Source organism: Heterodontus francisci, chromosome 9, assembly GCF_036365525.1.
Source record: "Heterodontus francisci isolate sHetFra1 chromosome 9, sHetFra1.hap1, whole genome shotgun sequence".
Taxonomy (NCBI): domain Eukaryota; kingdom Metazoa; phylum Chordata; class Chondrichthyes; order Heterodontiformes; family Heterodontidae; genus Heterodontus; species Heterodontus francisci.
This window is the reverse complement of record NC_090379.1, coordinates 99,175,998-99,192,636: the sequence shown is the minus strand read 5'-3', so window position 1 is coordinate 99,192,636 and position 16,639 is coordinate 99,175,998. Positions and strand designations below refer to the sequence as shown.

At 44.6% G+C, this 16,639-nt stretch overlaps 1 protein-coding gene across 1 annotated transcript in view; it reads right to left on the bottom strand.

Moving 5' to 3' along the window:
• Positions 1-16,639, bottom strand: part of LOC137373934 (kunitz-type protease inhibitor 1-like) — a 58,619-nt gene that overhangs the window by 27,070 nt on the left and 14,910 nt on the right. The window contains exon 2 of the mRNA XM_068039583.1: positions 4,465-4,616. Coding sequence (XP_067895684.1) covers positions 4,465-4,616 — 152 coding nt within the window. The remainder of the gene's footprint in view (positions 1-4,464; positions 4,617-16,639) is intronic.

Genomic DNA, 16,639 nt, shown 5'->3' with positions numbered 1-16,639 from the left:
GGAGATCAAGGGGGGGGGGGAGATCAAGGGGGGGGGAGATCAAGGGGGGGGGGAGATCAAGGGGGGGGGGGAGATCAAGGGGGGGGGGGAGATCAAGGGGGGGGGGGAGATCAAGGGGGGGGAGAGATCAAGGGGGGGGAGAGATCAAGGGGGGGGGGGAGATCAAGGGGGGGGGGAGATCAAGGGGGGGGGGGAGATCAAGGGGGGGGGGAGATCAAGGGGGGGGGGAGATCAAGGGGGGGGGGGAGATCAAGGGGGGGGGGGAGATCAAGGGGGGGGGGAGATCAAGGGGGGGGAGATCAAGGGGGGGGGGAGATCAAGGGGGGGGGGAGATCAAGGGGGGGGGGAGATCAAGGGGGGGGGAGATCAAGGGGGGGGAGATCAAGGGGGGGGGAGATCAAGGGGGGGGGAGATCAAGGGGGGGGGGAGATCAAGGGGGGGGGGAGATCAAGGGGGGGGGGAGATCAAGGGGGGGGGAGATCAAGGGGGGGGGAGATCAAGGGGGGGGAGATCAAGGGGGGGGGAGATCAAGGGGGGGGGGAGATCAAGGGGGGGGGAGATCAAGGGGGGGGGGGAGATCAAGGGGGGGGGAGATCAAGGGGGGGGGGAGATCAAAGGGGGGGGGGAGATCAAGGGGGGGGGAGATCAAGGGGGGGGGAGATCAAGGGGGGGGGAGATCAAGGGGGGGGGGAGATCAAGGGGGGGGGGGAGATCAAGGGGGGGGGGGAGATCAAGGGGGGGGGAGATCAAGGGGGGGGGAGATCAAGGGGGGGGGGAGATCAAGGGGGGGGGGGAGATCAAGGGGGGGGGGGAGATCAAGGGGGGGGGGAGATCAAGGGGGGGGGGGAGATCAAGGGGGGGGGGAGGAGATCAAGGGGGGGGGGAGGAGATCAAGGGGGGGGGAGGAGATCAAGGGGGGGGGAGGAGATCAGGGGGGGAGGAGATCAAGGGGGGGGGGGGAGATCAAGGGGGGGGGAGATCAAGGGGGGGGGGAGATCAAGGGGGGGGGGGAGATCAGGGGGGGGGGAGATCAAGGGGGGGGGGAGATCAAGGGGGGGGGGGGGAGATCAAGGGGGGGGGAGATCAAGGGGGGGGGGAGATCAAGGGGGGGGGAGATCAAGGGGGGGGAGATCAAGGGGGGGGGGAGATCAAGGGGGGGGGGGAGATCAAGGGGGGGGGGGGAGATCAAGGGGGGGGGGAGATCAAGGGGGGGGGGGGAGATCAAGGGGGGGGGGGGAGATCAAGGGGGGGGGGAGATCAAGGGGGGGGGGGGAGATCAAGGGGGGGGGGAGATCAAGGGGGGGGGGGAGATCAAGAGGGGGGGAGATTAAGAGGGGGGGAGATCAAGAGGGGGGAGATTAAGAGGGGGGGAGATTAAGAGGGGGGAGATTAAGAGGGGGGGATGAAGGGGGAGGGAGAGAGGAAGGGGCTGGAGAAGGAATAGGGTGGGGGGGGGGTTGAAGATGGTAGGGGAGACGGAGAGTGGGGCAGAGGTTGAAGAGATGCAAAAATGTTGCCTTTACTGCCTTCTTAGCATCACGTTACACTGTGGTGTTGCCAGGGCACCATGGTGGGGAAAACACAAAAAATAAACAAACAGTCGCTAAACCTGACCAAAAGAGCAGAGATAAATGGACCATCTTACAATACGTTAATGTAACTTGATCAATATTTGCATTCACTCTAAATCCGAGCAGCCTCCGTTTTGCACATACGAGTTCACCATAATCTAATGAATCAACATCCATTTTCTGTGTTACACTTCTGGAATATCCAGCATGTTTCCAAGTCGAACTAGGCTAAGTCTCAATACTCGGATGAGCTTGCAGTCTGTAACTCACTTCCAGATACCCACTAATCCATATACAACATTTATGTAGTGCCTTGAATGTATTACTAATATCCAAGGGCGCTTCACAGGAGCTATTATCAAACAAAATTTGACACCAAGCCACATAGAGATACGAGGACAGGTAACCAAAAGCTTGGTCTAAGAGGGAGGCTTTAAGGAGTGACTTAAAGGAGGAGAGAGGTAGCCAAGGCACAGAGGTTTAGGGAGGGAATTCCAGAGTTTAAGGCCTAGATGTCTGAAGGCACAGATGCCAATGTGTGAGCGATCTGGACCGTCTCCCTGTCTACAAATTCCACATATCGCATTCCCGACACATTTCTGCCATTTCTAGTTTTTATTCATTTGCTGATAGCAATTTAATTCTTGATATATTAAATTGCTGGAGAGCCAGTTTATGTTTAGTCGATGGATTTAGCTTGATTTCAGCTTAATTTAACTGTTTAGGATTTTTTTTTTTGCTTATTAACCTTCTTATTTCAATGTCCTCTACCTTCTGCTTATTATTTATGTATATCAGGTATTTATTTAATGCAATTTGGATCCCTTTAATGTTGGTAAGCTCAATATTGTTAATTTTAATTTGATCCCCTTTTATCTAATTAATTACCCTGATTGTTTATTTATATATGTTTACTTACTTGCCCCTTGGTTTAAGTTACCTTGCACCTCCTTTTCCCTCTGCCCCAAATTCCCACTCTTACCAAATTCCTGTTGTCACTCTGTTTAGCAGATTCCCCCAACACTCAGCCTGCTCTGTGTGCACAGAGCTAAGAATACAGGAGAGGAGGTGGCCTGTGATGGGCCTTGGGGCAACATGAAGGCTGGATGAGTTGAAGCTCATGGAGACCAGCCACAGGGGGACCTGCTGAGGTTCAGCGTCTATGTGAAGGCGGGAGAAGCTAGGGTTTTGTGGTGGGACAGAGGCAGGCAATTTTAGCGGAAACAGTTTTTGCTGATGGAACAAAGCCATGGGACTGAGCAAGATGTTAACATTCCACGCTTTTTGACGCAGCCAGAGGTGGCACCTGGAGACATTGGTGGACAGGAGCAAACAGAACAGCCTGTTTACCAATATCTGGTTGCAAGTAGTTTCAGCTCATCCAGGTCTTGAAGTGAGACTAGCAAGAGAAAATGCACCATAAAGGATAAGATTTGAAATGTAGTCAAAAGGGCAGAGAGACCTTGATGTGCAGATGCACAGGCCATTGAAGATGCAGCACATAAGGCCACAAAAAGGGCCAACAAAATCCTTGCTTCTGCATGTGGCGGAATAGAATGCAAGAGTAAGGCGATGGTCAACTTGTACAAGACAAGACCTTAGTTAGGCTGCAGTTGAGTTCTGACAAAAGGTCATCGACCTGAAACGTTAGTGCTGTTTGTCTCACCACAGATGCTGCCAGAGTATTTCCAGCATTTTATGGTATTATTGCAGCTGACATATTGGATGCAGTTATGAGAAACCCATTATAGAGAGAACGTAGAAGCAATGGGAAAGGTGTAGCAGTTTCACTAGGATGTTAGCAGGGATCAAGGCGGGGGGTTATAACTGAGAAAAGTTGAGTTTGTTTCCACTGCATCGGAGGAGGTTAAAGGTGACCTAATAATATCTCCTAAATTATGAAGGATTACGACAGGGAAAAATGCAATAGAATTTGCCCAGATAGAACACTACAGTACAGAAAATTTTAAGATAAACACAAAAAGAATTAAAATGGGGGTTTTTGAAAAAAAATGTTTTTTCTTTTTAAAAAGAGAGTCTAGAATTACCCGACAAAATCTTGCCGAAGCAAAATTTATTACTTCTTTTAATTTGTTGCTAGAAAATTGAGGACTATGACAGGGATTGAGAGGGCAGGAGAGTGGGATTAGAGTAGGTGGTTCATGTGGAGGGAAAAAACCCAGCTGAGCTGTTTGTTCCAGTGATATAATATTTTCTGATTCAAACACATCAGACAGTCAAGGGAACAGTGGTGTAGTGGTTATGTTATTGGAGTTGTAATGCAGAGGCCTAGGCTATTAATCCAGCGAAAACAAGTTCAAATGCAAACATAGCAGTTTGAATTCATTTTTAAAAAAATCTAGAAATGAATAAAAGTGACCACAATTGTCATAAAAACTTGAGTGGTTCACTGGTGCTCTCGAGGGAAGCAAACCTTCCATCTTTATCTGATCGTGTTCCTATACAGAGCAAGAGAGAGAGAGAGAGAGAGAGACACCACGGGGGGTTTAACTACAAAGAATGGGAAGGGTAGATGGAGCTTGGGGTCTTGGTGGACCTTGCTTGTTGAACAGCAGGAGTCTGGATGTTCATTTGTATTCCATGTCACATTTCGGGGTGATCCTTTGTCTCCCCCATCTGTTCTGGGAGCCATTAACTGCATTTCGACCAGGTAGACACGAGTAAAACAGATATAAACCACAGTGATAATACCTGCCTAGAAGGTTTAATGAAGGTTTGACATATGAATCAAGATCCACCGAAGCAGATTCAGCATTTTAGAATCTGAAAAGGACCCCTCCCATTGGCTGTAACTGAAGAAATTGCAACTGAACCTTGGACGGCTTGTTCTATTTATTGAAGAGTTGTTGCCCCTCTCTCAGTGCATACATACCTTTAACTTCACAGAGGAATCTCCAAAAACGAGAGCCCAATCAAAGTTGACAATTCTAAAGTCATCTCTGCTCTGCAACCCACTTAGGATTACTTCCTCATTTGGCTGCACAATTCGGTCCCTTCCTGCATTCGCCACTGGCAGTTTGTCACCTACAGCAGAAGGAAAGATAAAGAACATGAGGGCTGGTAGAACATGGTGAACTGGAGCAGAACACAGTTTAGTCACACTGGACCACATTACATTTAAGTCTTCAAAAAAAACAATCTTGCATTCTCAAATACAATGCTTGATAACAGTATTTTGTGACATTTGATCATTTCCGCTGATGATTGGGAGATAGCTCACTCCCTGGTATACAGTTCATTGGACATGTTCTATAGACAGAATGGGCTTGTTGGGCTAAACTGGCTTTTTGGTTGGAGTTTTTCTTCTTCCATGTAAAACAGGAATCTCAATTTAGCTTGTTGCCCAATGTGGGTCTCCCCTCTCGCCTATAGTCTCCAAACTTTTTGGATTATGTTTCACAGGTATTATTATGGGCAACGCTCCTGTTAACTTTCCTCTCCTGCTTGTCCCAAACTGCAAACATACTGTCCTGCACTCTGTCTCTCTATACATACAGTACCATAATCAAGACCCATCACTCAGTCTTCTACTCCAAATCTTTTTTCTCCGAACCTCAAAAGCACACAACAGCTTACATCTCCCTCGGGCTGGCTTTCCTCCTATAATCTACACAACCCGAGCTTACTAATCGCCGTTTTCGGCTCACTGCACTATCACCTTCATTCAAGTGTCTCAAATAATAACGTTGAAAAAAAGCCAATGGATTATAAAACTACAGTGTTGAAATCTTGGTCTGGCATTACTGCTGTTTATTCTGAAAGAATTCTGTACTTAGATAGCCACACCAAGAACCTCTAACACCAGTGTTTTTCCAGCAGAGTCAACAAACCTAGGACTGCAGGAAGATGTGAGCTCTTCACATTCAGTTTCCTTAAAAGAGACGTCAATGATGTACAGGAAACTCACCCAAACAATAGGCAGTAAACATAGGAGGGAAGGGGTACCTGAAACTGCTCCAAGGATTGGCGCTCCCACATCACTCCATCCTTACAGTGACGGAGTGTACACTTCTGTCAAGTTAACAGAAATACTCATAAATCTGTCAGTAATATGATTTGAAGGCCGTTAACATTACCAGCTGTGGTTCAGCTGGTAGAACTCTCGTCTCAGAATCAGAAGGTTGTGGGTTGAAGTCCTACCCCAGAGGCTTGAGGACATAATCCAGACTGACACTCCAGTGCAGTACGCAGGGAATACTGCACTGTCAGATGGGCCATCTTTTGGATGAGATGTTAAACCAACATCTTCTCAGATGGATGTAAACTATTCCATGGTTCTTTTGGAAGAAGAGCAGGGAAGTTGGCTCGATGCATTGACCATTATTTATCTTTCCATCAACATCACTAAAACAGATTATTGTGTCATTTATCTCAGTATTGTTTGTGGGAGCTGTTGGGTGAAAAATGTCCTACATTACGACAGTGACTATACTTGAAAAAGTACATCATTGTAAAGTGCTTTGGGACATATTGAGGTTGTAAAAGGCGGTATATAAATGCAAGTTCTTTATTGTATAAAACTGTCCATCAATTCTCTACCCGTCATTCCGCTGCTTTTCTGGAAATCCAAATTAATCAGGAAAATTACCAAGGGGCAGAAACAATGAGGAGTTTTCTGGAAGTCTGTCGCTGGGAAATGAGGTGGGCCAAGTATCTGTCAGGGAGCACTTGGGCAAGAGTGATCATTGCATCATAATATTTAGACTAATAATGCTGAAAAGCAAGGACACAAATAAGGTAGAACGTCTAGGTTGGAGGAGAGCTAATTTCAGCGCAATGAGAAGGGATCTAGCCAGGGTTGAATAGAACCGACTGACAGGAAGAGCTGTATCGGAACATCTTTAAGGAACAGGTGTTTCAGGTACAGGCTAGGAACATTCCAACAAGAGCGAAAGGTAAGGGAACCAATAACGGGGCTCTTTGGATGACATAGGAGATAAAGATTATGCTTAAACAAAAAAAAAAGAGGATGTATGATGTATGTCAGGTGAATTCTTCAAGTGAGAACCAGGTCATATACAATAAGTTGAAAGGGGAGGTGAAGAGGAAAAAACTGGCAAAGAGAGATATGAGAATAGAATGGCAGACAACATAAAAGGGAACCCAAAGATCTTCTACCGGCATGTAAATAGTAAGCAGGTAGTAACAGGAGGAGTGGGGCCTTTTAGCGACAGAGCGGGCAATATATGTTTTGAGGCGCAGGACAAGGCTAATATACTTAATGAGTACTTTATATCAGTGTTTACTAAGGGAGTGGAATCTGACAAAATATCGGTCGCAGCAGAAAGAGTAGAGACAATGGAAAGGGTAAAAACTGAGGGGAGGGAACAGACTGCAAAGGCTGGCTATGCTTAGGGTAGATAAGTCACCTGGTCTAGATGGTTTGCATCCCAGTTTGCTAAAGAAAGTGCAGATGGAGATAGTGGAAGGGCTTGCCGTAATCTTTCAGTCTTCCCTGGATATGGGGGAGGTGCCAGAGGACTGGAGAGTAGTAAATGTGGCATCCTTATTCAAGAAAGGGTGTAAGGACAGTCCAAGCAACTACAGGCCAATTAGGTTAACATCAATGTTGGGTAAGGTTTTAGAAATAATCAGGGGGAAAAAAAATCAGACACTCGGAGAGGTTCGGTTTAATTAAGAATAGCCAGCATGGATTTGTAAAAGACAGATCATGCTTGTCTAATCTAATTGAATTTTTTGATGAAATAACAGAAAGGTTGATGAAAGGAATGCAGTGGATGTTGTTTAGATGAATTTTAAGAAAGCATTCAATAAGGTACCACATAAAAGGCTGCTAAGCAAAATTGAGGTTCATGGAATACGAAGGTCAGTGTCAACTGGATAAAAAAAATTGGCTTAAGGACAGAAAACAGCGCGTCACAGGAAATGGTTGTTTTTCAGACTGGAAGAGGATGGTGTTCCCCAAGGGTCAGTGCTGGACCACTGCTTTTTTGGCTATATATAAATGACTTGGATCTTGGAATACAGAGTAGAACCTCAAAACTTGCCGATGACACCAAACTTGGAGAAGTGAAAAACAGGGAGCATGATATGAACCACCTGCAACAGGAACATGGATAGGCTAACAGAATGGGCAGAAAGGTGACAGACAGAATTTAATACCAACAAATGTGAGGTGATGCATTTTGGCAGAAGGAATAAGGAGAGGCAATATATACTTAATGGCACAGTTCTAAAAAGAGTGTGCAGGAACAGAGGGACCTGGGGGTGCATGTGCATCGATCTTTGAAGGTGGCAGGACATATTGAGAGAGTGGTTAGTAAAGCATATGGGATCTTGAGCTTCATAAATAGAGGCATAGAGTACAAAAGCATGGAAGTTATGCTGAACCTTTAGAAAGCTCTAGGTCGGCCCCAACTGGAGTTTTGCATCCAGTTCTGGTCACCACACTTTAGGAAGGACGTGAGGGTCCTTGAGAGGGTGCAGAGAAGATTTACAAGAATGACGAGGGGAGCATGGAGTGAAGACCTCACCTGAGTGAGACATAGTCAGAGTGTGCAGGTGAGAATTTGGTTCACGTGGGAATTCGGTGCAGAGGGGAAAAGAGGAATGGACATGTGACGTTCCAGCACAGAAGGTCAGCGATTCAGTGAACATTTTCTCTTTTTCTCTTATCTAAACTAAGGAATTATAATTGGGTTTAGTATGATATTAATTGGAACAATAACCATAAGAATCTTCTGAGACTCAGGTGAATTATTAGTAAGGTTTCATTAGTTGTAGTAAGGTTTACCAGCAGTAGTAAAGCTTACTAGAAGTGTGGCTTAGTAGTAGTGGGGTTTATTAATTAGAAATTAAGAAAAATAAATTAACACATTATAAAGATGGCAGGATAGGTGATGTATTGCGGCTGCAGTATGTGGGAGCTGGTGGATACCATTGTGATCCACAGCAAACACATCTGCAGTGAGTGTCTGCGGCTTGAGGAGCTTCGGCTCAGGATAAGTGAGCTGGAGGCCGAGCTGCAGACACTGCGACACATCAGGGAGGGGTTAAGTTACCTGGACACTTTGTTCCAGAAGGCAGTCACACCCCTTAGGATAGGGTCATCTGATTTGGTTAGTGGGGATCAGGTAAAGGAGGGTGTGACTGCACATCAGGCAGGTAAGGGGATCAAGAAGGTGGGAATGAAGGAGCCTCAGTCCTTGCAATTGTGCAACAAGATCGAGGTCCTTGCAACTTGTATAGGCAAGAGCGAGGGCTGTAGTGTGGATGAGCAGACTGACCATGGCACCAAGGTACAGGAAGCCATTCAAGCGGGGGGAGTAAAAGCAATATAGTAGTAGTACGGGACAGTATAGTCAGGGAGATGGACACTGTTCCTTGCAGCTGAGAGCGAGAGTCCAGAAGTCTGTGTTGCCTGCCTGGTGCCAGGGTTCAGGACATCTGCTCAGGGCTAGAGAGGAACTTGCATTGTGAGGGGGAGGATACAGTTGTCATGGTCCATGTAAGTACCAACAACATAGATAGGACTAGGAAAGAGGTTCTGTACAGGGAGTATGAGGAGCTAGGCACTAAATTAAAAAGCAGAACCTCAAAAGGTAATAATCTCTGGATTAAAACTGAGCCACATGCAAATTAGCATAGGATAAATAAGACTAGAGGGATGAATGCGGGGCTCAAAAACTGGTGTGGGAGAAGTGGTTTCTGGTTCGTGGGGCACTGGCATCAGTACTGGGGAAAGTGGGGGCTGTACCGTTGGAACGGACTTTACCTGAACCGTGCTGGGACCATAGTTCTAGTGAGTCATATAACTAGGGAAGTAGAGAGGGCTTTAAACTAAATAGAGTGGGGAAGGGATAGTGTCAGGGAAGATTGAGTAAATTAAAGGGAAATGACAAGGCAATAGAGGTAATGACGATGAGAGCATGGCAGGAAGGGACAGTGATTGCAAACTTGAATGTAAAGTCTGACTTTATTTGCCGACACAAAGGCAGTAAAAAAAAAAACTGAATTAAGGGCTCTGTATCTGAATGCTCGCAGCTTCACAACAAAATAGATAGCCATTACAGAGACATGGCTACAAGGAAACCAAAGCTGGGACCTGAATATCCAAGGGTACATAACATTCAGGAAGGACAGGAAACTGGGAAAAGGTGATGGGGTAGCTCTGTTCATTAAAGAGAGTTTTAGTACCGTAGTGAGAGATGACAGTTCTAAAGATCAAGAGGTAGAATCAGTTTGAGTGGAACAAAGAAACAGCAAGGGCAGAAAACATTGGTGGGAATTGTTTACAGGCCACCAAACAGCAGTGGTGATGGAAGTCACAGTATAAATCAGGAAATTAGAGGTGTGTGTAATAAGGACGGTAATCATGGGGGATCTCAATCTACATATAGACTGGTAAACCTAATCAGTACTAATGTTGTGGACTAGGCCGAATTCTTGGAATGTATGCAAGACGGTTTTCGAGAGCAGTAAGTTGAGGAACTAACTAGGGAATGGGTTATTTTAGATCTAGTATTGTGCAATGAAAAAGGGATAATGAATAATCTTGTTGTAAAGGAACCTTTAGGAAAGAATGACAATATGATAGAATTTTACATTAATTTTGAAAGTGATATAGTTCAATCAGAAACTAGGGTCTTAAATCTACACAAAGGAAAAACTATGAAGGTTTGAAGGGTAAATTGGCTATGGTAGATTGGGAAACTACATTAAAAGGTATGACGGTGGACAGGCAATGGCTAGCATTTAAAGAATTAATACATGGTTTACAACAAAAATACACTCCTTTAATGCACAAAAATCCAGCAAGGAATGTCCTCCAACTGTGGCTAATGAAAGAAATCAAGGATTGTATTAGATCAAAGGAAGAGGCGTAAAGTTGCCTAAAAAATAGTAAGCCTGAAGATTGGGAGCATTTTCGAAACCTGCAAAGAAGGACCAAGAAAAAGACTAAGAAAGGGAAAATAGAATATGAGAGAAACTAGTGAGAAACATAAAAATGGAATGTAAAAGGGAAAATATTAGTAAAAACAAATGTGGGTTCATTAGAAGCAGAGTGTGGAGAATTTATAAAAGGGAATAAGGAAATGGCAAAGAAACAAAACAAATACTTTGTGTCTTCATTGAGGAAAATACTAAAAACCTCCCAAAAATAATGGAGAATCAAAGGACTAGTGTAAATGAGGAATGGCAAGATATTATTAGAAAAAAAGAGAAACTAATGGGACTTAAAGTAAAGTAGATAAATTCCCTTGACCTGATGATCTACATCCCAGAGTGCTGAAAGGGGTGGCTGTAGAGATGATCATCTTTCAAAATTCTAAAGACTTTGGAATGGTTCTTGCCGATTGGAAGGTGGCAAATGTAACCCCACTATTTACGAAAGGAGAGAGAGAAAATCGGGAACTACAGACCTCTTAGTCGAACATCAGTCGTAGGGAAAATGCTACAATCTATAATGAAGGATGGATAACTGGACACTTTGAAAATAACCATAGGATTGGGCAGTGTCAACATGGATTTATGAAAGGCAAATCATGTTTAACAAACCTGTTGGGTATTTTTGAGGATGTAACTAGCTGAATAGATAAGGGGGAGCCGCTGGATGTGGTATGGTTAGATTTTTAGAAGCTTTTGATAAGGTCCCACACAAGAGGTTAGTAAACAAAATTACAGCACATGGAATTGGGAGAAATATACTGGCATGGATTGAGAACTGGTTAGCAAACATGAAACAGAGAGTACGAATAAATGGGTCATTTTCAGGTTGGCAGGCTGTGACTAGTGGGATACCACAAGGATCAGTGCTTGGGCTCCAATTATTCAGAATCTATATCAATGATTTGGATGTGGGAATTAAATGTAATATTTCGAAGTTTGCAGCTAACACAAAACTAGGTGGATGTGCGAATTGTGAGGAGGATGTAAGGAAGTTTCAAAGGGATTTGGAGAGGCTAAGTGAGTGGGTAAAAATTTGGCAGAAGGAATACAATGTAGAGAAATGTGAAGTTATCCACTTTGGTAGGAAAAACAGAAATACAGAGTATTTCTTAAATGGAGAGGGGCTGGGAAGTGTTGAACTTCAAAGGGACTTGGGTGTCCTTGTTCATGAGTCACTGAAAGTTAACATGCAGGTACAGCAAGCAATTATGAAGGCAAATGGTAGGTTGGTCTTTATTACAAGAGAATTTGAGTAAAGAAGTAAAGATGTCTTACTGCAATTATAGAGCCTTGGTGAGACTGCACCTGGAGTATTGTGCGCAGTTAAGGTCTCCTTACCTAAGGAAAAATATATTTACCATAGAGAATGCAATGAAGGTTCGCCAAACTAATTCCTGGAATTGAGGAATTGTCCTATGAGCAAAGAATAAATAGATTGGGCCTTTATTCTCTGGAGTTTAGAAGAATGAGAGGTGAGCTCATTCAAACATACAAAATTCTTACAGGGCTCGACAAGGTGGACACAGGAAGGATCTTTCCCCCGGCTGGGGAGTCCAGAACCAGGGGACACAGTCTCAGAATAAGGGGCAGGCCATTTAGGACTGAGATGAGGAGGAATTTCTTCACTCAGAGGATGGCAAATCTTTGGAATTCTCTAACCTAAAGGGCTGTGGAGGCTCAGTCGTTGAGTCTGTCCAAGACTGAGAGCGATAGATTTCTACATATTAAAAACATCAAGGGATATAGGGATAGTGCAGGAAAATGGTGTTGAAATAGAAGATCAGCCATGATCTCATTGAATGGCCGAGAGGCTCGAAGGGCTGAATGGCCTCCTCCTATTGCTATTTCTTATGCCCTTTTGTTCCAGGGATGGGGATTTTAGTTACAAGGTTAGGTTGGAAAAGTTCATCAGGGGAGTGCAGTCAGAGCCAAGGCAATGGCACCACGGGTGGCTCAGCTGCAGAGGGGACACAAAGAAGACTGGAAGAGCGATAGTGATAGGGAGTTTGATAGTCAGGAGAACAGACAAGTGCTTCTGTGGCCGCAGACATGAATCCAGGATGGTGTGTTGCCTCCCTGGTGCAAGGGACAGGATGTCACTGAGCTGCTGCAGAGCATCCTGAGTGGGGAGGGTGAACAGCCAGCAGCCATGGACCACATGGATACCGACGACATAGGTAGAAAGAGGGATGTGGTCCTGCAGAAAGAGTTTACCGAGCTAGGTAAGAAATTAGCAAGCAGGACCTCAAAAGTAGTAATCTCCAGATTACTCCCAGTGCCACGCACAAGTGAGTACTGGAATAGAAAGATAAGACAGATGAATGCATGGCTGGAAAGTTGGTGCAGAAGGGAGGGCTTTAGATTCTTGGGACATTGGGACCGGCTCTGGGGGAGATGGGACCTGTACAGGCCAGATGGGTTGCACCTGAAAAGAGCTGGGATTGAGTTCCTTGCGGGACGTTTTGCTGGTGCTGTTGGGAAAGGTTTAAACTAGTTTGGCAGGGGGATGGGGACCTCAGGGTAGACTCAGTTGGGACAAAATCAGAAATGAAAATTGAAGGCAGAAAATTAGTGGATGAGTCTGGAAGACAGACGAAACAAAGGTTAGAAAATTTTTAAAAGGTTCGGCAGTGCTCAAAAGGTATCAACTTCAATGCAAGGAGTATAGCAAATAAAGCAGACGAGCTGAGGGCACAGATAGACATGTGGCAGTATGGTATCATAGCTATTACAGAAACATGGCTTAAGGAGGGTCGGGAATGGCATCTCAACATTCCTGGTTACAGGGCTTTCAAGGCGATGGAGAGGGGGATAAAAAAGGAAGGGGTGGCAATTTTGGCCAAAGAAACAATTACAGCTGTGAGGAGGGATGATATGTTAGAAGATTTATCAAATGAGGTCATACGGATTGAGCTAAGGAACAAAAAAAAAGTCAACCACACTGCTGGGAGTGTAATATAGACCCCCCACCCCCACCAAACAAACAGTCAGCGGAGTTAGAACAGCAGATATGTAGGCAAATCTCTGTGAAGTGCGAAATCTATAGGTAGTAATAGTCGGGGATTTTAACTACCCCAATATTTACTGGGATAGTTTGAGTGTGAAAGGAATTGAGGGAGCAGAATTCTTGAGGTGCATTCAGGAGATCTTTTTTGGCCAGTACATAGCAAGTCCAACAAGACAGGGCACAGTTTTGGACTGAGTTTTAGGAAATGAAGATGGGTAGGTGGAAGGAGTGGCAGTGGGAGAGCATTTTGGTGGTAGTGATCATAATTCAGTTACTTTTAACATAATTATGGAAAAGGACAAAGATAGAACAGGAATTAGAGTTCTCAATTGGGGAAAGGCCAATTTTACTAAACTGAGAAGTGATTTAGTGAAAGTGGACTGGAAACAGCTACAGTCAGAGCAGCGGGAGGCATTAAAAGGGGAGATTCAAGGAGTTCAGAGTAAACATATTCCCACAAAAGGAAAAGGGTGGGACAGTCAAATCTAGAGGTCCATGGATGTCAAGGAGCTTACAGGACAAGATAAGGCAGAAAAGGAAAGCTTATGTCCAATACTAAGAACTCAATACTACAGAAAGCCGAGCTGCAGCTGCAACCTTCATCTGTGCTTTTCGTTAACTCCAGGTTTGACTGTTCCAACATTCTCCTGGCTGATCTTCCATCTCCCAACCTTTGTAAACTTCAGCTCATCCACAACTCTCGTATCCTAACTTGCACCATGTCCCATTCACCCACCTGCCTGCTCAATTGTTGACACTGGCTCCAATTTTAACATTTTCATTCTTGTGCCCTCACCCCTCCCCATCGCTGTAACCCGCTCCAACCCTACAAGTCTCCATGAATTCGGAGTTCCTCTGCCTCTCATGCCACTGATTTTCTTCACTCCACCAGTGGCAGCTGTAGCTTCAGCTGTCGAGGCCCTAAGCTCTGGAATTCCCTCCCTAAACCTCTTCACCTCCTTTAAGACATTCTTTAAAACCAATCACTTTGACTAAGCTTTTGATCACCTTCAAACATCTCCTTGCAAGGCTCGATATCAAATTCGGTCTGATTATGCTCTTGTGAAACCCCTTCGGACATTTCATTATGTTAAAGGCTCCATATAAAAAGCAAGCTGGTGTTGTCGTTCACCCTCATTAGTCGAGAATTAGCACTGGGCTGATATACCAGAGCAGTATGAATCATCACCTTCAGTGGAGAAGAGGCAAACTTTGAACAGCTGTGTATGAGAGACCAGGTCAATGACTGAGTAACTAATTGAATAGATGTCTACAAATTAATAGCTCCTTATCTCAGTTTATATAGCTGTTGGCTCCTAGTAGAAAAAAAAACAGTTCTTGGCAGCGGAATGCAGTGTTTTATCAAGAGTCAGCTGTGTGTGTATGTGGGATCATCATAAACCAAGGGCCATTTTAAAACCATATAAAGACGTCTCACTATCTAGCACCCAGACTCGCATTGCTCTCCCGGGCTCAAAAACTCAAAGGGATGTTAAGCATCTAAACCCGACATCATTGGTAGATGTTCAAGAGAGTCAAGACTCCAAGGCGCTTTAGGCTATGAAGGGTACAGCCAGCAGCCAATGTGCAGTTTTGCTTCTAGGTATGAAGTGATTGAAAAATAAGGCACCCTGTTGCCATATTTTTCAGTGAATCTCAGTGCCTCTACTTTTGACCAAACTGAACTCAGAGACGGAATAGTGTGCCCGTCACCACGACATCCATAGCTACTGAATCATAAGGCTCCAATCAAAATGGAGCAGCGAACGATGTCATTGCGCCACACAAGTGTGCGGAAAAAACAATTCTCTTTTTCCACATGGACTAATTTCTTTCAGCAGACCCATGTATCCTTTGGCGCTTATAACCTTGTGTGCAGTGAGTGCGAATGTATGTTGGCAGCAGAGTTTGAGCACACCACCACCCACCCATATCCACTTCAAAAAGGTGGAAAACACCACCCTGTTAGTTTTAACCAGAAAGGTACAATCTACTAGTTAAGATTTATTACAAGGTAAATTATACAGATTCTAAAGAATCTTGCAATACGACGCTCAATTTATGTAATACTGTAACTTTTCCAAACCAGGAATGAATAGTCTAAACCCATAGCGTTTCTTTCTAACCTTATGATGAAGGCAAGCAAGCACGTAATTGGGAACCAAATATCTAAGAGTCTGCTGTCGTACTTGCGGCTTCGACTGAAGTGCAAAGCAGTTTCTTTGAAAAAAAAACTCAACAGCAAAACTTCACGATTAGACATGCAAGCTATTTTGCCATCCAGGTAAATAGAAGGTAATAGCAGCCCTTAGTTTTGTTTTGACATCTGATTTACCCATCAAGCAGCTTGGTATCAAAAATAACCCAAGCACAACCATGAAACACCTGAAGGTTTCTCATGCACTTTAAAATAGTGAAGGATTTTCTGATAGAGTTAACTCAGGAGTACATGTAATTACATCCCTCCAGGAAACTAGTCACCACCCTCTGAAACTATTCATCCTCCTGTATTGGTTTGCCTCTCCACAAAGAAATTCACAAGAATACAGCCAGGTCTATTACAATATTTTGCTCCCTAACTAAAGTTTTGCATGAAAAAGGCACGAATTTTAAGATTAAAGGCAAGGAAGACTTTTCCCTGCATGACAGGACCCACGAAAATCCATACCTGGCTAAGCTTTGCAATTATCGCCAATAGCAGGAGAAAGTTGTATTTACAATCAACACTCATTTCATTAACAACCTCCATTGACACAGCCTTTAACATAGTCCCAAGGTGCTTCACAGGAATGTAATCAGACTTCATTTGACAGCGGCCACAGGAGATCTTAGGGCAGGTGGATAAAAAAGATAGGGTTTAAGGAGCGTCTCAAAGGAGGAGAGGCAGAGGTTTACAGAGGGAATTCCAGAGCGTATGGCCCAGGCAGCTGAAGGCACAGCTGTCAATGGTGGGAATGAATGAAATTGGGAATACACAAGAGGTCAGAGTTGGAAGAACGCCGAGACCTCGGAGGGTTGTAGGCCTGGAGAAGTTACAGAGATGGGGGGAGGGGAGGCTGTGGAGGGATTTGAAAACAAGGATGAGAAGTAAAAAAAAAAACGAGCTGTTGCTTGACTGGGAGCCAATGCA